Here is a 25,387-nt window from a genome sequence, read left to right on the forward strand (position 1 = left end):
TTACAAAAAAATTTCACCTCTATATCTCAGGAAAAGTTTACTGGCTACTACCAGGAATTTAAAGGCAAATGAACAAACTAAGTATAAGTCAGTTCCAATTTTTTTTTATTCCTAGCTATCGAGAGAAAGCCAGAAATAGGGAATTATTGAATTTTTGAGCCTGCGATATAAATCAGAAGTAACACCTTAGATGTGAAAATTGACACCTCAGATGTCAATTTTCTGAAAGCTCAGCTCTCGCTTGATAGGCTTGTGTAATTTTCATTTTGCAAAATTCGTAATCATTTGAGAAATAAATTTTTCAAGTGGGAGGGTTTATAGCAGATCTAATACCTTAACTCTTTAGCCAGTTGAGCTTTTCAAAAAAATATTTCACACTATTCTGTCGTGTCATGCTTTTTTAAAATTATTATTATTTGTTTTTCCATATCTTGATATTTCAATTTTGCTGTAAATCTTGTGATGTCATTTTCCTGTCAAAAACCATTAAAATAAAAAAACATGCAATAAACATAGGATTTTTAAGAATGTACGTAGAACGCGCTAAATAAAGGTTACCAATTCAAGACTTTACTTGATTATCGTAGAACTTTGCATTCTTGCAGTTCTACAATCCAGCAAAGTTTGAGCATAAACGAACAAAAAATGCAAAAGTAGTTCCTTGGATGTACCTTTTTGCATCCTATGTGCCCACTGTGGACTTCTCTCACTTTGTTCTTGTACTGAGCTTAATGACCAGCACATTGATGGCAATTCCTTTTTCCCCTGTCTTTCCTATGATTTGAAAATCAGTGAAGGTGACCATGTGAGTAGAAAAAAGCAGGAAATGCTCGTAAGACCTTCTTTACCACAAAAATACACTTGCAGCCAGTCCAAGGCTGTGTTCTAGAAAAGCATTTGGAGGGCCTAATGCTCTGTACCTATGAAATCCAGATGGGTCTTCAGAATAAGTAAGGTGTGAGGGGCCCCCACAACCCTCCAAGTTGCGACCATTTTAGTCGCCATGGCACCTAAAATTTTGGAACTGGCGACTTGATTTGGAGAATAGTCGCCAAGCTGGCGACCGTGAAGAAAAGGTTCGGGTTGTGGCGTATAGAAACAGAAATGGTAATCACTTCTACTGAAATATGAAGAACATTTATTCTAGCTGATTTGAATTACATTACTTTTTTACTTTTCTACTTTTCCGTTGAAAAACATGCTATATAATAAATTGAAAACTTAAAATAGTCCCAGAGCTAAGCGTGACTTGCATTCGTTCCCCTAATCGCCTTCAGTCTGTTGCCTTGCACGTGACATTTTAACTTTTGACACGTGACAAATGGCACGCAATCGAAGCGCCTTGCTTGTCGACAGTGACGATTTCTTCGATATCTTAGGAATGCTTGTCTAGCCAAGTTCGGTGGTTTTTTAACTGGACTACATATTATAAATATTTTTGAATCAATACTGAAACAATCTAATAACATGAAGAGGGAGAGCTAAATTGGTGCAAATTCAACACAGAACATTATGTGATAACCGTAACATGTGAACCGTGCTGCGAGTTGAATCGCGGTTTTGTAAACAAAAGCGATAATTGTAAGCGAAACTAAACATCGCAAAACTGATAGTTTATGGTTGTTGCAAAAAATGTTTTTTTTTAACACCTGTAGCGATGATAAAGGAAAAAGAAAATTTATTATTTCGTAAGCAGCATTTTTGTTTGGGTTCCTTTCAATTGATTGGGAAAAACATTTTTTCCCAGTACAACTCGTTGCGAAATATTTTCACGTGCGCGACGTTATCTCTATAAAGCAATGATTTGATTTAGAAAACTTGTCGATCTTCCTTTACTCTCCTGCCTTTGTCAGGCTTTCGCAATGTCTAGCGATATTAAAAACGCCCTTTTAAATCTCCAAAAATATTTGTTAGTTGGGGAAACAAGTTCATCATCAACAAAAGTCGCAAAAGATATGCGAAACAAATATCAGAAAAAAAAAAAATAGGTCGCCTATCAAGTTGCGACTGGGAAATTTTGAACACATTAACAGAGGATGAGTTAAGTTCTGCTCTCATACACCAACTGGGGATTATACAGAAGGATTGAGGCCCTAAAGGCCCTAAAGACAACTGGAAATGGTAATTGTCTTTACAATTCCGTTTCAGTATTGATTCAAGGAGATGAATCTGCAAACCTTATTCTCAGACTATCAGTAACTAATGCCTTGCACAATAAACCAGTAATTTATAGACAGTGCTACATTTTAAGTTAAACTTGCTAACTGCTTTTGTTAAGAACAATTTTGATATATTAATTTATTAATATAATTTGGCGCCTAAAAATTTCCCCTGGCGACTAAACCCAAAGAGCTGATCGCCAAATGGCCACTGAACAAAAATTTTAACTTTGAGGGTTGCCCCAGGGGGTTACTCTGAATTTCAAGTGATGGGGATGATCAAAGGATTTGTTTGAGTTTGAAATTTTTAATTGTGGGACTTTTTTGGGTAGGATAATTTGGCAAGTATTTTTTTGTTGGTGGATTGATTTAAGTGGGGATTTTTGGGGTATAATTTCAAAACAATCTAAAGATTCGTGATAGTACCAGTGTATGATAACTTCAGATGGTATGATGAAGAAACAAAGTTAACACAATTGAGTTAATTTCTAAATGATTTTATTTTTTTGTGTTATAATTATCACTTAATGCCTTCTGGAAATTTTTAAGGCTTGGAAATTGGGCATTGGATTTTTTGGGGGTTAATTTTTGGTCCAGGGATTTTTGGGGATTGTGATTTTTGCCCCATTCGATCATCCCTTTCACTTGCAAACCAGATTCCCCCAACCCCCCCGGGGGAGGAGCAATTGGGCACTGCTAGAGCACAGCCCTTCATTTAGGAATTAGTGTATAATGTTGAGGAAAATCCATCAGATGGTCTTGACAGGTGTTTTACAGTCTCTACACATATAAGAAAATGACTCGTGGGTTTTTGTATATGCAATTACAAAAGGATTATCAAAATTAAACAGAAATAACACAAGCTTTTGCAAGTGAGCAGAGTGGAAAACAAGATATCATTGACCCCAGAAATGGACAGATGGACTCTTTTTGCTGTGAAATTCAAAATCATAATAAATATATTATAAATCTTGGAATGTACTTGTACGTAAATTAATAATTAATGCCCCATTGTTTTTATTAGGAAATTAATTTTGTTATGGACTGTTCTAAACTTATGTCTGTGTTATGTACAAGATGAATAGCTACTTTGTTTTCTAATTCAGGAAAAACCATGGTTCCTACATGGTTTGGGATGATGCATTAGAGTTAAGCCCAGCATTTACAAGGTAATAATAATAAATTATTGTTTAATATATGAAGCAATGATTCCGTTATGTTTATTGACCTTTACGTTATTTATGCATTTTATGGCACTTGCTACCTGAAACATAAGTGTCCTAAAACAAATAAAGATTTATTTTTGCTTGTATGTTAAGTTATCAAAAGTTTTTTCAAACAGTCTTTTTAGAATTTTTCAGCAACAATTCAACATTGAGAGAAAGGCATTCTTTACTGATCTCTATATTAATTTTCCTTGTTCAATTTCAGGGAGTCTGAATTTCTTCTTGACAATTTGGCAGGTATTTATTTTGAAAGTGAATATACGAAATTAATTTTTATGTCTTTGATAAAACTTGCAAAGAATAATGTTGTGATAGTTCAATAATATACCATTGTATTGATCCTTAAAGTTAAAGAACATTGAATTGTTTAGACACCTAACTATTAGTGATACTCAATCAGGGATCTGGGCAAAGTCGCATCCAAACATATTTCAGATTCCTCATCAAACCAGAGCAGCTAATTGGGACAGGAGATTATAGCGTGAAATCAATGCAGGGGTAGTTGAAATTTGACTGCAAGCAGTTCTCTTAGTTTCTTTTCAAAACCATTGGGGTAGCACAAACATGGGAAAAGCAGACTGCGATAATGCAAAAAGTCTTAGTTGACATTTGATTTTCCTGTTTGTGATAGAAGATATTTTCTGGCCATTCAGAAGCAAGCAATCAGATAAACAAAATGTTTTTGAATCTTCTGATTCTGGAACTAATTCATACACCTCTTTCATAATGGTGGCCTATTAATGTATTCTTTTATATGTATGATAACTAGCCTTTCTGACCTCGTTATCACATGTAAAATACAAAACAATTCTTACTTTCAAACGAGACCAGGAAGGTTCATTCACATACATATAAAAGAATAGATAAATGGGCGGCCATTATGAAAGAGGTCTGTTAAGAGTAATTACCCAGGGGCTTTCCTGTCTTTTATTGCTGAGTCTTTGCAATGATTCTTCTCATAAACAACAGTTCCTTTACCCTTTCCTTTGCATTTCTGCAGATTTATTTTTGTGCAAAAAACCTGGTTAAAACAATAGGCTGATTTAGCAACAGAAGGGGAGCGCGCACGTCAGATGATGACCGGAAAGCGCGCAAAAAGGACTAAACGCGACTTCTGGTGCTCAATTTGCCGCTCTGCCATTGGTCAAGCCAGTTGTTCGGTTTGCGCGCGCCGTCGTCGACTGACATTCCCGTTGGCGTTCTGTTGCTAAATCAGCCTTAAGGGTAAATGAAGGGTAATACGACTTGCTGGTATTTTCCCACCCTTGACATTGGCTCTTTGTATTAATCGGGTTTTCAAGGTCTGTTTTGTTTAGCTATAAAAAAAAATGCGTAAAAACTTTTCTTCAAAACCTTTAAGAAATTTTTAAAAAGTTAGAAAATATAATATACAATGTTTCGACGTTCTTAGACGTCATTATCAAGTAAAAAAAAAAAACAGTATGAATGTTCTATAAATTATACAAGAAAAAGCAGAGAAAATAGTCTCATTCTAGGTTTTTAAAAGTTCTCGACTTTTTTTGAGTTATTCTTTAGCTCACTGTTTGCTTCTTGATTTCTTGTTTTAGCTGATCAAGAACCAGGAACTCCTGAGCTTCAAATCTATGAGATCCCTTTGGACTCCCTTGGGCAACAGCGAGTGTACATTGGAACTAAACGTATTGCTCCCAAAAGTGATGATCACAAGGAGCGTACGCAGGTCGCAAAGTTTACTAAAAACAGAAAGCACAGGAGGAAACATCGTGAAGATTTTCGGGTAAACACGCTTCCCGCCACAGCTGGCAGAAGGGATCATATTTACAGTTCAGTTAATGATGAAGTCAACAGTGCTTTAAGTGAAGGTATGATCATTAGTGTGGCAGTTTACAGCATTTAGTATTAAGCACATCTGTTTTATGTGTTTTTAGATTACTAATATATTGGTTTCTTTAATATATATCCTAGCGGTCAAATCTTCATCTACTCATAGAAGCACTGTAATTTCTCACGCGGTTGCCTACTCGTCAAGAAGGCTTCCAAAAGCGTGATGAGGTCTATACTAGGGAGCTTGAGCAAAGGCGTTTTTGAGTCCCGCACGTCAACCGGAAGTGAGGCCTTTTCCCTTTTAATATGCCTTGATGTCACCAAATGTATCTTGCTAAGTGTCTTCACTTGACCAAGAATGCAAGAAGTCCACTTCTGGTTGACGTACGTTGCACAAAAACGTCTTTCCTTATACTAGTAACTGTCTGTTTTTCAAGCGTTACCGTGGCCCCTACGAAGGTTTATTTCTTTTCATTAATCAATCAATCAATCAATCAATCAATCAATCAATCAATTTATTAGTGTCATAGCGTAGGATAGGGTTGCCCCCAGTATCCGAGCCATTACATTGTTACATGTACTTGAAATCATTTTATCTTTCAGGTGACCTGCGTGAGGGTAGGAGTGTCAGTGGGCACACCCTTCCCACGGTCATATTGTCAGCTCAAAATCTACTTAAAGGAGACTTCTTAAAGTCCAATAATAGCGGATCATCTCCCGATATTAAAAGAGACATAAGATCGCTAACGCTTGACTCTAAAACCAAGAGTGTATCCAACTTGTTTCAGAACAGACCGCTGCCTCCTGCTCCCAGTAAACGCTTCTCAAAAAGTCTTGATCGTTTGCGGTTTCTGGAAACCGGGCAATTCAGTAAAGGAAAAGGCAAAACGTTTCCTTTTCATCAAAAACGAACTCCCAAGCGAGCTCATCCTATGCTCGTCAAGTCTTCAAGCTTCGGGGGTACATTTAATAAGATAATTAACGCATCGCAGCCTCCAGTGCCAGCACCTAGAAAAGGATCTTTAGATCTCTGGGATAAATCAGCTGCTTTCGATCTGGGTCATATAAGGAAATCACAGTTATGCCACAGACATTCGAAGTCTTTGGATACTCTTCTTCTCTTGCGTGATCTCAGTTGGACGGCCTACGATGTTGATATATATCACTCGTATGCAAGCGTACACAGCAACCAAAGTGATAACAATAACGAGAAGGAACCTTCGTATCAAAGTGTGACAAGCGATGAAAAGCCCTCAAGTCTCGATGAAGGTAGCGGAAGACTAAGCTCTCAGGGTAAAGCTAGAACTTTATCTGGCCCCCCTGTTGATAGCGATGACCCAGATGAGCATTTTGATGAGGAAAATCCTTATGCCAGTGTAAGTGAGGAAGAAATGTCCAAAACAGGAAGTTCTCAGAGTGGAAGGGAATCACGAAATTCAGATCAAGAAAGTAATATAAGAGATAGTGGCGCGCCTTCCAGCACTTTAGAACCTGAAGAGTCTACTTCTCCTTATGCTTCGGTCAGAATAAGTCAGATCCCCGGGCTGGTTATCCGTCCTTCGCTGGGTGAGGAAAGCAACTGCAACGAGGAAGTCTTTGCGACTGAAGCTGAGTCGGATTTCACTATAGGTACTGGCAGTGATCCTAGAGAGGATGAAGATTTAAAGCGGGCGAGCACACACACCTATCTGGAACTTTTCCCTGACAGCGGCAGAGAGAGCATAATCTCAGAAACGAGCTCGGGGTATGCAAGGCCATTAGATGTACTCTCAGATATATCAGAGCCTTTGGAAAACACTTCCGTTGATGCTGATAGTTCTTCTGATAGTGCTATTAAGATTCTTGAACAGTGTCCTGAGAAAAAGGATGATTTGGTGAATCCCGGTGAAGAAGGGACTGAAACAAAAGCGACTGCTGCGAAGACCGATCCTCGACTGTCACAACTTTTCTTTGAAGATCTCCGAGAAGATGAAGATGAAGATGAAGCAAAAAGCGAGCTCGGAGAAGGAAGATCACCCACAGATGAACATACTTACGAAAACTCACAGGTTTTTCAGAACTCAAAACATCGGAATGCTTTTGAGCAAGTAGAAACCATTTCTAGCGAAGCTGCTAACGCTCAAACATTTTATCTGCAAGAACCTCGCCTTTCCGAGGAAGTGCATGTCTGAGATATTTGACGACGCAGTCGGTAGACGCTCTGAAATCAGGCTTAGATCAGTGGTTTCGAGGAAAAGAGAAGTTGAAATTCATTAATGTTAAATTTAGTTTTGTAGATAGTTAAAGAGCTACATCTTTTGGCTCTTAAAAAATGGCTTATGGTGTTAGTTTGTATAGGGCTGTTAAGAGATTTAAGGTGAGGGATTTATAAGTTTCGTGTAATTATGCAATTACGAGTAGTATGATTATAAATCGTGAAGAAATACTTGTTAATACTTGACTGGGATGTAACGATCTACCAGACAAGGTTTACGCTTGGGAAAGCAACTTTTCAGAATGTGAAGAATATCCTACTCTTCAAATTGAAGGAGATCATTTGCGGCTGGCCCGTAGATGCGTGTTGAGCTGGGCTCACTATTGAATGCATATCATATCTGTATGGTTGTTATGGTAACCAGCCGGGTGAAGGACGCTGACCTTAAAGCTTCCGGAAATCTCAACTCAATCGACCCATGGAAATTTGAGCAGGCTCAAAACTTTGGCAAAGTCGATGAATCGGGTTGTCTGATGAAAGTAGATCTTGTCCTTGTAGTTAATAAACAATCTGATCTTTGAAAACTAAAAGAAGGTGAAAAAAGTCAGACTTAATTTGAAAGGGAATTTTTTCGATTCAGGTTTCTTTTCTTTTCTCACATTTCTTTTCTTCTTTTTCTCAACCGCTTCGGTTATTAGTATATCTGAAAGGATCACATCTACTTTCATCTATTCCCATCACAGTTAATGATTTCATACTTTAAGCCGAACCTTTGTCATCTTGATCAAACCCTTCTTTCCGTTTACACCCAGTACTTGGAAGGTTCAAGCAAACTTGAAGTAAAACAAGGATACAGACTGAAGTTACGGATTGCGCGCGGTTAACTCTCGAAGTCAAGTGCTCGTAGTGTAATTAGTATAAGACAGAAACTAATTTTTATGTAATACGTGAATAATGTGATGATTAGAAATCTAGAGCAGCTAAGAGCTGATATAAGGAAGAAATCTATCTAGTATATGAAATGGTAGCAAAATTTTAAGATCCTCGATTTGATTTTGTGGATAGTAAGACTGTTGCCTTGTTTTGCTCTTCCAATAGAGTTAGTGCACGCGTTTTTGATTGTCTTTATGGTATACTTAAAAAACTAAAGATTCTTGAGCAAAGAGCTATAAGACGGAGATGTCAGGCGCTCAAACGGTGGTCTGGGCTGGGAGAGTTATTTTCAACACTTTGGGAATGACTAACTTTTCACGGAAGATGGTTACACGCGGCTGGCCCGCCGGAGTGTGTTGAGCTGGACTCACTGTTGATTGTAGATCACTGTAATTGAGAGTCTTCTGGTATTGCTGGGCGATGAGCCGTCGCAAGCTCTTATGCTGGTCTTAAAATAGGATACAAATAATGTAGTAATAAGAAATCTGGTGCGGCCAAGAATTTATGAAAAGACAAATAATTATATCGCTATAAATTTTTGTATTGGTAAGAAAAGTAAACAATGGAAACGTAGCAATTAAAAAAATGGAGTAAAGATCATCTGGGCCCAGTTGTTCGAAGACCGATTAGCGGTTAACCCGGGGTTAAATTCAGGGGCACCCAATGGATCTGTTCCTCAAAATATCTGTTCTTCAGGCACATTTTTGCTGGCTGGGAGATGTGGAAGAAATAATAGTCCCTGGAAGGAAAGTGTTGCTGGGAAAAAGATAATTCAGGGTGTCAGAGGGGATTTGAAGTCTAGAATAGCTGCTACGGGTTACTTGTATGGGTTACTTACCACTCGAGATCTGAATTGTGCCCTATGAAACTTCCCAGTAAGTCAGGTTGCAGGTTGTGAGGTTGCTGGCTGGGAACTCTTCCATCAGACTTGCTGGGAGTGAGGAACAGATAATTTTTTTCCAGCAATCTCTCAAAATGCTTAAAATAGTCTCAGAAAACTTTATTCACGCTTTGTTGTTGTTTTTAGGTCTTTTTCTCAAAATTTCCTGTTGGGTGCCCCTGTAAATTTAACCCTGGTTTCTTTGACTTGTGTTCAAAAGTATTTTCTCGGATAATTTTCTCTGTTATTTTTAGAGCTTTCAATCATCAACTTGTAGACGAAAAGAATTAAAACTAAAATGCTTTTTAAGCTGTCAAATCTGAATTCAAATCTCGCACTAACCCTGGGTCATCTTAACTCAGCTTCGAACAACTCGGCCCTGATGTATATGTCGACATTCTTGAATACCTGGGGGCAGTTGGCTGAATTCGGAGAAAAGCAATACTGATTCAGAAGAGAATATTTCAACCGCTCTTTTCTCTGGCCTACCCTTAACGCTTGCCTCGGATGTCCGAGAGTGGACGCTAGAAAGTAGGTTTAAAGAGCTCGAAGTTAAGTAGTTGTACGAGAGGAAACAGAAGACCATAGGTCGTTGTATATAAATACTGTCAAGTGGAGTTAACATGAAAATAAAACTTAACAACGAAGGAACACCAATGATATGCGTAACACTGACTTGCGAAAAAAAATTTAAGGCTAAATACAAAATAAAAGATGCAAGATCGTATTAAAATTTACTGTTTTGACGACTATTATGAGTGACATTGTTTAGTAATTTACAAATTTTGCTATGCCTTACGAGGGTAATGCCCAGGCCCCCTCATATAGTTATTCAAGGCATGGGCTTCTAGTTGTTCAGTGAAAAAGTGAAGGGGTAATCTTTTGTTGTAGCAACGAGAAAATTTGTCAGATTCATACAATGAGCCCCTTGAGCCAATTTGGCCGGCACAAAATTTGCAAATGAGGTCACCTGGCCCTTTGATGGCTTCAAAACAACTCTTAAGTAAAATGGAAACACTATTTCTTGTGGCCTTGATTTCTTCTGGTTGCATGGTTTTAAGGCCATAAGGAACTTTTTTCTGTGCTTGGCAATGTTAAGATATTGTAAAGGAAACATCTGATAAAAGGAATCAGTTATTATGGCGGACTGGGTACTAGCCAAGAAAACCGTTGACATATTCATATAAAGCACAGTTTTGGAGTTCCTTATATTTCAAATTGTCTTCTACCAGGAGATGGCTCCTGCTTCTACCGATTAAATTCCTCTCTTTTGCTTAAAGCTTTTCCCTTTTTAGCCTGGGACCAGGCTTCGTATTGGGGGAGAAAGGCAAAAAAAGGGGTCAAATAGGAAATATATCTGCGATCAGCGAAGCGAGCCGAGCGGTATCCTGTGGGAAACCAGGATACCTATTTGACCCCGTTAATGCCTTTTACCCCCACTGCGGAGCCTGCCCCCAGGTTAGTCTTCTTAGACTTTGCAGCCGTACAAAGTCACTTAGCCTTAATTGCTTTATTTTGATTAGCTTTACATTTTTCCAGGTCTCCGGAAGAAATGGAGCAGAACTTAGTATTAGGTACTTAAAAGCCATTTTACAAGTAGATCAGGAGACAGCCATATCGTTCATAGCGACAGAGTCGGTATCGTAAGAGCGCCTATGACCTTGTGAAAATCAAAAATCGGAGTCGTAAGCAGAGTCATAAGCGCGACAGAATCGGAGTCGGAAGAATCAGAACGTCTCCATTTTCTTCTGATTCCGTTTATGACCTCGTGAAAACCAGATCGTCGGAGTCGGAAGCAGAAAGATAAACCAATCAGAATCCACGCTTGATGACTGGTTTGGTTCTTCTGCTTCTGCCTCTGCTTGCGTCTTGTGACTGCGACAACCTAGTTTTCACTTGATCAAAAGCGGAATCAGAACGTGTTTTCACTCTTCTAGTTACGACTCCGACTCCGTCGTCGGTGCGTATGGTGACGTCAACGCTACAATTTCTCTCTACATGCGGTCATGCGCGAAGTCGCAGCGCGCCTTATTTTCTTTATTTTCTTCCTTCCCCGCCTTGTCTAGTTTACCCTCCTCCTGGCGATAACCAATCGAAAGCTACCAAATTCCCGCCTTTTTGGCGCCCGGTGTCAAGCAGGGCAGGTACGAAGCTAAGGAATATAAACGAAAACGGAGATTTCCAAGTTTCCTTTTTTACTTCTTGGTCTCTGAGGGTAACAAGGAACTTCAACTCAACTTCGCCAAAAGTACAAAAAACGTCAATCTTCATAGCGATGAAGGAGAAAATAAAAACAAGAAGTTACCTGTGCTGTGAAAATTGCGCAAGGGCGGCCCTCTGCGTAGGAAACATCAACAGATGAAAGTCTCCAAAATAAGAAACAAACCCTTTTAGGGGATGAATAGAACCTCAGGTAAGCTTTGCTAAGACCGTTAAATTACAAAAGCGACAGTTTTCTTGTAAGGCCGTCAGGCAGCTGAAAGCACTCCTCGTTTTTTTTAACAAAGCTCTCTTGGACGAAACGGTGAACCAAGACTACTTTGGAGGGAGAAAAATTAATAGAGCACACATTTTATCTTAAAATTACGAACTTCGTAATACTACCATCATCGTTGTCAAGTGTATTAATAATCCGGCAATACATATTTATAAGCTGATTCAGTATCATAAACCCTTGAAAACATTAGCTTAATTCAAAATAACCGGTTTACTGTCCATATTCCTCCACTTAAAATAAGCTTACTTTGTTTTTACAATTTTATTCAAACGGTTTATTATGACTAATAAGCTCAATTTCTAAATAACCAGCTACAGGGTTGCCACCGAGTTGAGACATTTTTTTTCCATGGGCAGGAAAAATCAAGAATTTTAAGGTTAGGAAAACAGATCAGATTTTTCTGCAGGTCATACAACCGGGTCCTCTATACTGCCAAGACTTAAACTTTCCAGCGTTTGTTCGTTTGTTGTTGTTGTTTTGCTAATATCATTGTACGTTAAGCTTGTATTACTTTTTAAATTTCTTTTTGATAACTTTTGTATAGACATTATTAAGTAAAGTATCTCTATCACGAATGAACAAAACACGTTAACGTTATTGTTGTTTTTAGATCGCTTAAGACGGAAATAAATGCAATGTACCAAACACTAACTACACAAAAAATTGTTAGTAATCACATTGCCATAATCTTATATGGAGCGATCAAAGTAATTTTTTTCCTATCATATTTACTTCTGTTTTTAAAATAATATTTCTATAAATTCTATTCACTTTGTCTCACAACAGTCGGTTTAAATCTCGACTACTTTTGACAAAGGATACAAACATAGACTAGAAAGATGAAAGATAAAAGGGAGAGAAAAAGAAAAAGAATTCCGTATAGATAACATCTCCGAAATATAAATGAATAACTTCTAAAACCTTTGTCAGCTGTATATGAAATCCACTTAATAAGAGATTATGAAACGTTACCGGTAAGATCGCACCAAAACCCACCCTCCCCCTACGCCCCAACCTTGCAAGTTGGGGTTACTTTTTCTTAAAAGTTGGTCTAACATTAAATGGTTTAGAGATAAGGATCTACCTGCTACCTGTACTACAACACCATAAACACACATGTAAAATGTAAATAATTATCTGCAAGACTGACTACTGAAATCACTCTTGCTGTTTAATAGGAAAGAAAACTCTAAGCTGCTCTAGGAAGATCCATGTTAGAATTGTATGAGGTGCTAAACGGACCCATGCTGGAACAAAACCCTGAAAAAAAGGGGAAAAAAACAGTTCTTAGTGGTTATTAAGTACATAACACCTCTTCTTTCATTCATTTTTATTTCATTTCAGGAATAAAGTCACTTAAGTTTTAAAATCATGCTCCACAAGAGACTGCTTAAAAATTATCAATAATGTAGGATATTTTATCACTCATTAAAATTGCGCAATGCCATCCCTCCTCTTTCCCTGTCTCAAACTGAGATAGGATTTTCCTACAACCCTCAAGTCAATAGGCCAATTCCGAGTTCCAAAACCTCTCTTGTCAAAACGAGGGTAAGTACAAAACCTTTCTTGTGAAAATGAATTTAAATTGCATGAGAATAAAAAACTATTTTTATATCAATAGCTTTGCACTTAGCCTCGCTTTGAGACAGAGGCTTGGGGCAAATTGGAAATGGCCTATACAACTAACACGGATAAAGCACAAGAACCTGTATCAGTAGCTAAAGCTAGAAAGAAAACAGTGAGTCTTATCAACTTAGTAACACTGCCTTTTTCCTAATGAGAAAAAGCCTGAGTTCAGAACAATATTGAAGTAGCTACCAATAAAATTTAAACTGCAGTCCTCTTTGGGCTGACTGATTTTGTATTTTAACTATGCTAAAAGAAAAGATACTGGTGGAAAATTCAAGGTATGCATTGGCATTATTTGTAGTGGTTTTCCTCTACGAAGTTATTATACATTTGTTCACATTAAGATAATAGCAACCTTATAAAAGCCCATAGGTCCAAGCTTTGCTGTGTAAAGAACACAATGAGCCACACTCTGAAAGAAAAAAAAGGAAATCAGCTGTACGATAAACTTGCATGTACTTCGAAAAATAAAGTTTTTGAACATCAAACTTTTGTTCTTGGGAATGGTAATGTATGATGACAGGTTTACAACAAAGGAAAATAATACTGAAATAAAAAATACAATTTTTCATTAAAACGCAACTCTTGTGAAAACTCCACAATTCGATGACTTCAAAGTACTTATTTTTAGCTCCAATCTAAACATTTGAATTCCTTTGAATTATAAAAATACATGCAGTGCTAAAACACCAGGAAGATGCATTCATTAATAACATTGTAATACACAACAGCTATTCTAGAGTTGGTATTGTAACAACAGTGAAAAGTAGCATTATTTTTTTAAATGTTCCACTATGTTTTGTAGGGGAGTGCTGCAAATACTGTAAGTTTAAAACAGCCAGTGAAGAGAGGTACTAGTTTTACCTTGTACTGGCCTGGCTTGGCTTCCATGAGTCTTGTTTTCATTACATCAACAGGTTGTGTGATTCCAGTGGCAATTGTACCCTAAACAAACATTGACATAGTTTCAATGATTTTTAATAATGATTGTTTCCCGTTAGCAGTTGTGTAAATTGCATCAAGTACAAAGCATTTCTTAATTTAATTAATTATCTTACTTCTCCCAGCTATTACAACTTGAAGAAGGCAGCTTGATATGAAACACGGGAACAGGGCAATTAAAATTAAACTGTCACTACATAACAAAGTGCATCTTAAACAGAAGTCAATATTTGTGATTACATTGTATGTAATGTGCTTGTTGATCAAAAAACAATTGAAAATTGTAGGAAAAAACACACAGCAAAACATATCTTACCGCTATAAAACTTGCTGTAAAGTGTGTGATAATGTTATCTTTAAAAACTCTGCAAATGACAATTAAAAAATAATAATAATATGTACAGCTGGATGTAGTGACAATGCATAAATGCAAATTAAGCAATCAAGGTTTCCTTTAAATTCTTGAGTTATCTACTCTTGACCTGACTCAAATTTGGACATTGAACATCTAAGAGTGACAATAATGATTCAATTAGCAAATTATGCCAGGCTCTCAGTCAGTGTCGACAAATGAAAAAAGCGCACAAGCAAAGAAATAGTGATTAAGTGGAAAATAGCAGTAGAAAGATGGGGAAAGCCTGTAACCACTACCCCACCCACTTCCTGAAAACCGCAATGTTAAATGTCAAAACATCAAAAGTTGCAGTGTAGGAGGGTTTCATATGCTCAAAATGTTTGTTAGGCATGCCTGAGGCCAAATGATTGACATAAACTGTCACAATAATATTATTGACCAATCCTAAGTACAGCCATGAAGCTGGTATACCCGAATGCTTACAGGCTCCACTCTCTGTCTCACCCCAGCCCCCAAGTGGCTTTCACGTAACTTTTTCAGATCCACTTTCCCCACTATCTTGGAGCCTGCAACAGGCTATGATCCAATAGACATGTAAAGAATAAATAACTCACCCTGTTGCAAGTAAAAGTTGTTTTGCTTGGTCATAGCAAGCCACCTGTTAGAAGAGACCAATTTCAAATAATTTCCATTTTATTTTCCATGGAACATTAAACATTATATCTCACTTACCGTAAAATCCCATGTTAAATAATAATATAATAATATTCAATACTTATATTGCGCTTTTTCTATAAAAATACTCAAAAGCGCATTACAATATTATCAATAACTAAATTAAAACCAGTAAAATCACCCGGTAAAATTACAATATTACAATATTAACATTACAATATTAAAAAAAATAAAAATAATAAAAATAAAAAATAAATAAATAAATAATCTAACTAAAAGCCTTTTTAAATAAATATGTTTTAACAGAGCGTTTAAAAGAGTCGATTGATGTTTCCTGTCTAATTGGCAGAGGAAGACTGTTCCATAAAAAGGGGGCAACCATCGATAACGCGCGATCTCCCAAGGTCTTCTTCGTTCTTAGCCGAGGTCTTTCTAACAATATACCATTATTGTTACGGCGTAGTTGGTAACGTGAGACCGGTAAGACAGAGACAAGATCCTTAAGATAGCTAGGCGCAACACCGTGAAGAATCTTAAATGTAACAAGGAGAATCTTAAAATCTACGCGCAAGCGCACTGGTAGCCAGTGGAGTTCTCTTAGCAAAGGAGTAACGTGACAATACTTAGGTGCACATTAAACCAATCGAGCACTGGCATTCATGACTCTTTGAAGTTTCTTAATTTGATACTCAGGAGCACCGTACAATAAACCATTACAGTAGTCAAGCCTGCTTGTGCTTGTTAAAGCCCCCCCCCCCCCCTCCTCCACCCCCAATATAAGCCCATCCATTTGGTAACAAAGATTTTATTTCAGATATAAGCCCATGTATTATTATAAGTACGTTCCTTTTGCGTTTCTATACAAACATCAAAATTTTTAATCTAAAGACATAGGCATAAACAAGTGGCTGTGGAGTTTAGAACAATAATCATATTGATACCGAAGAAAGAAACAAATGTTCATGCATATAATAACAATGCTACGAGTTCTGTTCCACTGTTCATTTCCAACACAACTGTTCAACTCAGTTGCCACTTGAGCTGGAACTATGAAACTATGAAATTGTTCTCAAACATTCAAATACAAATATGAACTTTGTGAAAGCTACCGAGAGGACCATTTCACGGCAAACAGGCAAATTGATAACGCTAAGGCTTTTATTTTTTTTAACTTTTCTTCTGTTTGGTTCCAGTTTTTCCAGTCACATAACTGCTTTATAGATGTTTTTGAAATACGTTATCCGTTTATTGTGACGCACATTAATGTATTATGGATGTAACTCTAAATGTAATGGTATGTTTGCTTTGATATTATTTGCTTCTCAGAAACGTTTTATCTCGTTGTTCCAAAACACTTTTTTTATTCCACGTATATGCCCCCCCCCCCCCCCCCTGCCTACCCCTGGAAATAAGCCCCCCAATTTATAAGCCCACCCAAAAACCCTTATGAAGTTATATCAGCCCAGGGCTTTAACATGTGATTTTACGATATTTCATTTACTAAAAAAAATCTCAACACTTCTCCTGGTCAAAATTCAGAAATACCAGTTTTGCTACAATGGGAGGGATATTTTTTTAAATATTACAATATTAGAAACTTGTATGCCATGAAACACAGACCCCTTTGATTAAGACACTAAGTTGCTGATCGATAATATTATTCTATTGAGCTACTGTCAAATATGGAAAAAAGACGTCATAACTAAGCTTACAGTGTACCTGAGCCACTGTCATAAGAAGAGCCCTCGATGAGGTCATAGTGACACCCCTCATCCATGTGGTCACGCCCTCTGTTTTATGGTAAAGAAAAACAAATCATTTATTAAATTATTTTATAAAAATGAACATTAACATTAATATATTTTGCAACCTTTATGCATTAAGTATTATTAACTGCAAATTGTACAGCCCGCAAAGATGCATTTTTTGTAAGACACAAAATAAATATATGTAATTTAATATACCTTCTGTTGCTGTTCGGTAGAGACCGTCAAAAACATGTTTATAGCTGTAAAGATACAAGAGCTAACTGTTAAGCATACCATGAGATATACTCACTGACAAGTAACAGCCCTGGCACGTATCAGATATTATCACACCTCTCAGTGTAAAGTTTATTGGAGGGCTTCAGTGCTTTTATAAATTTTCTCATTTGCAAATAACACAGTAATTTGTAATTTTTTTCTTTGTTTTTCTCAGAGACTACGAGAAAAGAGAAAGAAGCCAATCAACAATAATGAAGTAATGTCAAAAAGAATATTAAATTCAACACTGGCACTACATTGTAGGCCAGCTGGGTGTGGTGCTTAACACTATTTTTGCACTTATTCAAGGGGAGCACGTGTTTATTTGACCCCAGTAGTTCAAACAGTGGATGGCACTATCCAATGGATAAATATAATTTACTGTTTAATCCAGTGGATAAGCTTTAGGGAAACCAATTCCATTTATTCACTGGATGGTATTATTGTACTATCCACCTTTTGCACAACTGAGGCCTGGTCATCGAATTCTTAGTGACTGTATAATATTTAAGTTTCTTGAAAACACTGTTTTGACTTACTTTCTTCGTTTAGCAACATCAATAGTTTTGACATCATTTTGCATCCTGCAAAAAGTTAAAATGATGAGTTGATAGACCTGGCATGTATGACGTGTCAGAAAATAGTCCCCTGAGAGGACATGCGCTTACTACATGGCTATGAATAGTCTTCACTGCAGTGACCATAAAAAGGAAAAAAAAAAAAGAAGAAAAGAATCTACTGAATACATTGAAGAAAATATGGGTGATGCCGGGTACTGGCACTGAACCCAGTAGCTCTGCTTCGGAGGTTAAAGTGAAAAACGTTAAAGCTGTGTGCTACAAGTTCATTTAATTCAAAACAAGCAAATTTTATTTATTTAATAGTTTGTTTCAGTGTGTGCCTTGTTTTTTTTTTTTTTAGCAAAAAAAAATTGTCAAAGTCCTCAAAAGGAAAGGCACAATTGAGTATTGATCAAAACTGAGCCCATGCAATTGAGTAGCAATCGAAACCCCGGATCTCAATTGACTAAAGTTACTAAATTCTTGCAAATTTATATATTTAAATCTAATTTTCTTCGAAATGGTTAATGTACTTTCTTTATATTAATTAAATTATTGGGCTTCAAGAAAAAAGAAAACCGATAGAATTCATCAGGAAAAAAAGGGTGATAGTGGGTATCAAATCCAGCACCTTTCGGCTCCAAAGGTTATAGCGTTAACGCTTTGCACTAACAGGACAACAGAAATACCCTTACAGAAGGATGGACAGATAGACTTACACAGACATTGACATGATGCTTTTTGGCTATAAAGCCAGTAAGCACAAAAAAGACTCACCAATAAAAGTAGAATGCCGACATTAATTTCAACAATAATAACTTTTACATGTACTTATGCTGACAGTGCCAGTCCAAATCCCACATAAAATTTGCCAAAGAGGGCTGTTAACAAACATTTAACACACAACTAGTTAATAAATTAACAAGACAAGGTTATAACATTCCAAATAAAGGTGTACTGAATAAATGCAGAATACTTTTCTGACAGAATTTGGACTACATGGGGAGGTTTCTTTAGAGGAGGGATTTTTTTCTAGCTTATCTGCAGATATTATTGGCCAAGTTACATTCAAGTAAAGCTGTGTGCCAATTGGAAATGATTACATTTTAGGATATCCTCACCTCACATTAACCATATCTGCAGGATTTCCAACAATTCCACCTAAAAATCCTGAAACAAAGAAAAAAATACAACAATCACAAAATTCTGCCTCGTAGAGGAGCTTCAAAATACCATGACCTAATAAACGCCCACTTCCAAATGAAAGCCTCTTATCTAATAAACAACCTCTCTACACTGTTAATTCATTCAGTCTCCTACTTGATTAACAAGGCTTTGCATATTTCATCTTGTTTAGTGTCAAGTTCAAAGTAAGGATAGACTAACTATGGTAATGCAGTACCCCTCAGCAAGGATTCTGACATCACTGTTAGCGGTCAAAATCAAATTCAGGTTAAAATTTTTTAACCTAGGTTGATTCTCAATTTCCTTTGTCTCCTAGCCCTAATTCATGAATAATAATTAGTCTAAGTCCAAGCCCCCGCTTGGACCCCTAAAATTAAATAGACATCCAGGGCGTGGCAATGCCTCTATCAGTATTGCAAGTCAAGGAGGCTCTGACTGTTTACATACAATATATGCATTACAATAACAGTATTTTATGGTTACTTTACATGTATAAAAAAATGTATGATGAATTCAAAATGAAACTCGGGTTAAAATAATCTCAACGTACTTAGTTTTATTCTCACCTTCCTTTTGTCATCTAAATGCATACTAGATACCCTAATCATAAGTCAGCAACAAAAAAAGTATCCTTATGGATCAACATTTCTAATCCCACGTGGACCTACAACTCTCAATGAATTGACTTTGAAAAAGAAATAATCCACTCACCAGCCACTGCTCCAATGCATATTTTTTGGTAGAATGGCAGTGGGTCTAATAATTAATTAAAGAAACAAGAGACATTACAACCTACTACATGACAGTCAATATTGACTTACCATAAAAAATTAGCATAAGTGTTATGAATTAAACTAAACTTAAGTAATACACAGAGCACAGTTAGGCAATGTCTTTCTTGTACAAAAAGCATATTCCTGATAGCATGGGATTTGGTGGTTCCTCCTTTACAATTAGGGGGCTTAAGGGGGAGATAGGGGTAGGATACTGTACATTTAGGTCTGGGGGAAAGGCTGTGAACTTTTAACTTGGACTAACAAGAGGCTTTCCTTACCATTTGTCTTCTTTAGTTCTGCTGAAACCACCTCATATAATCCATAACGTGTAGTGGAATATGTTAGCTGATATGAATTTATGACAAAACTATGTTAGAAACTTCATAAGGCTGTTAATACATATGATGAACTTACACGTACTAAAAAAATTCAAGTCTCTCATGGGATATTTTATGGTATACTACTAAAGGGTGTGACCGTAAATTTTTTAGAACATGTATGCACATGGTTTAGAAGAGTATGTATCAACAAAGAAAAATCAAGTCACAAGTGGGATATTTTTAGGCATAAAGTGTAGCATGAGAAAGCATTGCCATAAAGGCTGGTTTTCACTAGCGACAGAGTCGTAAGTGGAGTCATAAGAGTGATTATAATCTAGTGAAAATAAAAAATCGGAGTCATAAGTAGAATCATAAGTGCAAGGGAATTGGAGTCAGAAGAATCAGAACGTTTCCATTTCTTCCGACTCCGCTTACGACTCCATCGCTTACGTTCCGCTTATGATCTAGTGAAAACCAGTTTGTCGGAGTCGGAAGCAGAAGCAGAAGGATAACCAATCATCATTACAACATAACCTCAATATCACAGGTAACCTCGAAGAAAGTCACCTTTAATACTATATTAATTTTCTGAAAATGACACCTCTGTATTCTTTTTCTGCATTGTGTAATGGCAAGACAACTGTTGTATGCTTACAGGATTTCTGTTAGGCTAATTGCTGTTTTGCAATGTGGATTTACCTCAGTCTTTGCAACCCTGGTTAACTGGCACGTTTTTGTTCCCCTTGGCTAATAAACTCCTTAATTTCTTTGTCCTTTGTAGTCTATTTGATTATGTCTTGAATTACCTTTTTAGCTAAGAATAGGTGATGGTTATGAAAAGTTTAGGCCATTGCTAAATGCTCACTGGGATCTTTTCCTAAAGTACTACCCATTGCGAGGGGGGTGAATAGGCGAACGGATCGGCGGAGTTTGAAAATATTTTTGCCGGGATTTCAGATTCAAAGCGAGATTTTAACGGGTTTCCGGATCCTGCAACTGCAGTGGATTGTTCCTTTTTTTGGGCCCGGATTTTGGACTTTGCGTGTAATAAAAGTATTTTGCCCGGATTTCGGATTCAGGCAAAATTTTAAAGGCGGATTTGGTTAATAAATCACAACGGATCGGCGGATTTGCATACCCCTATTCACCCCTCTCCATTGCATACCACAGAATATACAACAGGCTTCTACCTTCCTGATTGGCTGTATTCTTTACGGCACAGGATGTACGTATGTATTCCTGTTTTGGAAACCACTTAAACGGTACAAAATGTACTTTTAGGGTACACCAAAAGGTAATGGGGTTTGTGAATAAGACTACATAAATAGCCCAAAAATATCCTCAGCCCAATCCTATGATCAGCTGGTCATTGCTTAGTTTTCTGATTTAAGTGCATAAAGCTGTTATTCAATGTATCTGATCTCTGAAAAAATGGATGTTGACTCTTTTATTTTACCTGTCTCATTAAAGAAGCTGAGAGTCCATTGTATAGAGCCAAAAACCCCTGTGTCCGCACAACATGAATGCCCATAGATGTCAGATTATGAGTAGCTTGCTGTTGTGTTTGTAAATGAACCTACAATGCAATGAAACAAACAAAAGAGGGGGTTAATAAAATTATTACTTAACAGTTATATTTCATACACAGATTTTAAGAAATTTACCTAACAACAAGATCCTATGGGCTTATACTTGAATGGAAATTAATGTCAGCAAATTTTTAAAGTGTAAATTAATGACACATGGGAGCACAAACTAGAAATTTGAAATGTAATTCCCTCAAACTAACATGCCAACTTCAAACCAAGATTATTGAAAAATTGAATACCTTAATATGTGGTTCCAGAAAATATCCATGACAACCCCACAGAAGGGGTCAGATTTTCCTAGGGGGAGGGGGGGATTAATTTGCCTAATTTTCCAGTGGGAAGGGGGGGGGTGCACCACAGGGAGATATTTCCAGAGGGTTCTCATGACACAAAAGAGAGTGACAAGGAAAAAACACAAAAATTCACTTCAACAATTTATTTGCCAAGATTTAAAACATAAGGAAAGTTAAAGAAGTACAAAGAAACTCAGAAACTAAGAACAAGATCGGTTCAGTGTTCGGTGCCTAATTATTAGGCCCCGTGATAGTTGATCAAGGATCAACTAAAACTCATTTGCTGCCAATTAACTGTGTGAACTTGTAATTGAAGTCCACAACTTCCTGAACTTGTTCCATTAAAATGTCACATCAGAACTTTTCAAGCATGACATCTCTCTCTCTCTCTTCAGAATTAAAAATAACTAAACAAGACGCAGTGTTATCGATATAAATCAAAAGGTCAGTCATGGCAGAGTTGTTCTGTGGAAATGAAAATCTTTCCGTTTTCTTTCCGTTCCGTTACTCTTAATATCAATTATTTGAAAAAAGGTTTTTTCAGGGAAACTACTTGAAAGGTAATGACCCTTGTTACACTTGGAATAGTTACACAGCCTTTAGGAGTTAGTAGCTTCTTTTGGAGACTGTTACTTTTGGGGTTTATTAATTTCTGAGGTCAAAACCTGTTAACATTTCATACACGTACATGACTGTCAAAATAATTATGTAGTTATGTGTAATTATGTAGTTACAGTGCAAATGTGGGAATGCTAGAAAGACAACTACAGATATCCTATTTACTGAAACTAAAACTAAAGAATGAAATTTCTGGTAAAACGTGTTTTTAAATCAAGCCACTGCTCTTTTTCTTTGGGTGTAGAACATTTGCAATAAAAGAACAGAAAGAAACTGAAAATGAAAGAAAAGCATATATGCACATTTTTCTTCAGTTTCTCCTTTTCAGCTTTTCCTTCAGTTTCTTCTTTTTGAATTTTCACTTGTAATGAATAAAAGGAAAAATAGTCAATTGTGGGTTTAATATTGGAGGTATTGTTATAACTTTCAGGGATTGTTAGTTTCAAATCAATAATAATTGTAATAGAAGGTTTTTAAGGAAAAGAAATCTCAGTGCTTTAAATAAAGTTAAATTAAAACTAAATGAACTATGTTCAGTAATTACTTCTAGAGAGAGGTTTTCAAACGTTGCTTAAAAGCACTCGAAACTTTACGATACGTTTGTAAGAAGACCTCTGTCCCCTCTCCCCCACTTGCTTGTCCTAACAAGTTGACCAACTTACATGATCATAAACACATAATTTATTTAACATCGTAGTACTCGTGCAGCTCCACAGGAATTTGCCATACTTAAAATTTTTAATCAAAATGGGGTGCAAATATGTAATAAGAGTAAAATTTAAACTTCGACAAAAATGAGTTAAACTGAAATGTGCATACGATCGCGAGTGAGTAAAATCAGCTGTAAGATACTCTATCGTGAATATTCACGACCACATCAAGACTAAACAACTTCGGGAGAAGCGCAAATGTACGCATTCCTTATCTCACGCCTTAATTAAACACACTGAAAAAAAAGAAACTGATTGATATATCTTAATTATTTGCCCAAACTACAACAAGAATCCACGGCTGTTTCCGGATATCTAAACGGTGAGGTGGGACAAGTAGAACAAAGCATTGCCTTGATTCTAATTATTTTCCATTTGGACGGTTTCACTTTAAGAAATAAGGAGCGACTCAGACTGGGTCACTTTCAAAACTAAACAGCGGTTCAGCTCTTATGATTTTCAAAATAAACAAATGACGTCTGAGCCAACACATCGATCTGAAACGAATGAATTGAAAACTTAAACGACGAGACCCCCCAACCCCTCCCCACGAAAAATATTTTAAAATAAATACAGGACAAAAAAATTGTCGCATTTTTTTCAGAGTTCACATTGTATTAAAACCCACGATGGCACGGGTTACATAGGCGTCTCAACATCTAGTTCAAAAAGATGCTCAGTACCTTCAACAGATCCAATGGATGCGTGCAGCAGGCAGCCATTGCTGAGGCAATACCTCCGAGGTACCATCTGTGTTTTTTGGCTGCTACTTTAACAGGTTCTCCAGAACCTTTGCTAATTCCTTCTTTTACTTGAGTGGACATTCTACAGCTAGAGCTCATGAAACAAATTTGATCAGTCCACAATAATTGGTAACACCGTCTGGTCGCATTACGTGCGAGTTCGCTCGTGTTTTAGTGTCATGGCCTGGTTACCAAGAATCTGGGAAAACTCTTAACAAATAGCCTGGTTACCAAGCTTCCGGGAAAACTCGTGATCGTGAGGTTGGGAATGAATTTCTTTTTGAGAAAAGGAAATTAATCAATACAGTGACCTTGACTGATGACGCTGGTCTTTTCCTTACATCGTAAAAATGAATAGAAAAAAACAAGCGACGTACGCCCCAAGCGATTATCTCCCGACGTCACGAGAAAACTCATGACTTTAGGGCCGAGAATCAACTCTATTTGACAAACAGGGAAATAAATGAATATAAATAGGCTGGCGCATCAGTGACGAGGATAACATAACATCAATCAATCAATCAATCAAGTTTATATCCATTTTGGTCAATACATGTCATTAAACTAATTATTATCAACAAATGGAGGAGGACTACAGAAACCCCCGGGTTATGGGCTCCTGTTGCAGGCTATTACAGGGTAGTCCCCCTTTAAATGACCTTAATATATTCCTCTAATATATTTGGTATCAGGGATTATAAAAAATTTATATAACTTGTATTACACTATTTCAAATAAGCATTCAAAAATAGCAACCTAGAACTAAGGTTTGATTACAATAGTATTCTGATAGTAAAAACTGTTTGATCTTTTTCTTAAATATATTTATTGTAACAGACTGTTTTTTTTTACCTGGGATAGTATTCCATATGCTAATTACTTTATTTCTAGTCGAATCAACACCTAAATTTGTCCTGTTAAACTTTTTGTGTAGATTATTTTTTTTCCCCGCATAGTGGTTTATATATGGACTACAGTATTTTCTGTACAAAAATCATTAAAATTAGCCTGAAATTCATCCGATTGCTTCGAGTCGTTTTCTCCTCTCAACAACGACGCTACTGAGGGAGTAATAACGACTCGAAGTAATTGGATGAAATTCAGGCTACATTAAAATACACTGGAAGAGATTTTGTTGTAAGTTTATAACAGAACGTGCCCACAAGGAAAATCATTAATTTGATAGATGTCTAATAAATTTAACTTTTGAAAAAGAGGCCGAAAGGAAGCTGTATATGACGAAAATGTTATAACTCTCAATGCCTTCTTTTGCAGT

At 36.8% G+C, this 25,387-nt stretch overlaps 2 protein-coding genes across 2 annotated transcripts in view; one reads left to right on the forward strand and one right to left on the reverse strand.

The window, feature by feature from the left end:
- The window catches only part of LOC140941428 (uncharacterized), a 14,541-nt gene extending 4,596 nt beyond the window's left edge, over positions 1-9,945 (forward strand). Inside the window, exons 4-7 of the mRNA XM_073390428.1 lie at positions 3,266-3,328; positions 3,591-3,622; positions 4,954-5,226; positions 5,792-9,945. Coding sequence (XP_073246529.1) covers positions 3,266-3,328; positions 3,591-3,622; positions 4,954-5,226; positions 5,792-7,359 — 1,936 coding nt within the window. The 3' untranslated portion in view covers positions 7,360-9,945. The remainder of the gene's footprint in view (positions 1-3,265; positions 3,329-3,590; positions 3,623-4,953; positions 5,227-5,791) is intronic.
- Positions 9,946-12,752: 2,807 nt separating this feature from the next.
- On the reverse strand, positions 12,753-24,283 carry LOC140941255 (mitochondrial dicarboxylate carrier-like). Its single transcript, XM_073390236.1, has 13 exons — positions 24,052-24,283; positions 21,615-21,734; positions 20,117-20,183; positions 19,774-19,818; positions 18,999-19,047; positions 17,857-17,901; positions 17,258-17,301; positions 17,013-17,083; positions 15,233-15,276; positions 14,580-14,628; positions 14,186-14,266; positions 13,677-13,733; positions 12,753-12,952 (listed from the first exon to the last, which is right to left on the reverse strand). The coding sequence occupies exons 1-13, from the start codon at positions 24,208-24,210 to the stop codon at positions 12,851-12,853; spliced, it is 933 nt and encodes a 310-aa protein (XP_073246337.1). The 5' UTR covers positions 24,211-24,283; the 3' UTR covers positions 12,753-12,850.
- Positions 24,284-25,387: the final 1,104 nt, after the last annotated feature.

Source organism: Porites lutea, chromosome 6, assembly GCF_958299795.1.
Source record: "Porites lutea chromosome 6, jaPorLute2.1, whole genome shotgun sequence".
NCBI lineage: Eukaryota > Metazoa > Cnidaria > Anthozoa > Scleractinia > Poritidae > Porites > Porites lutea.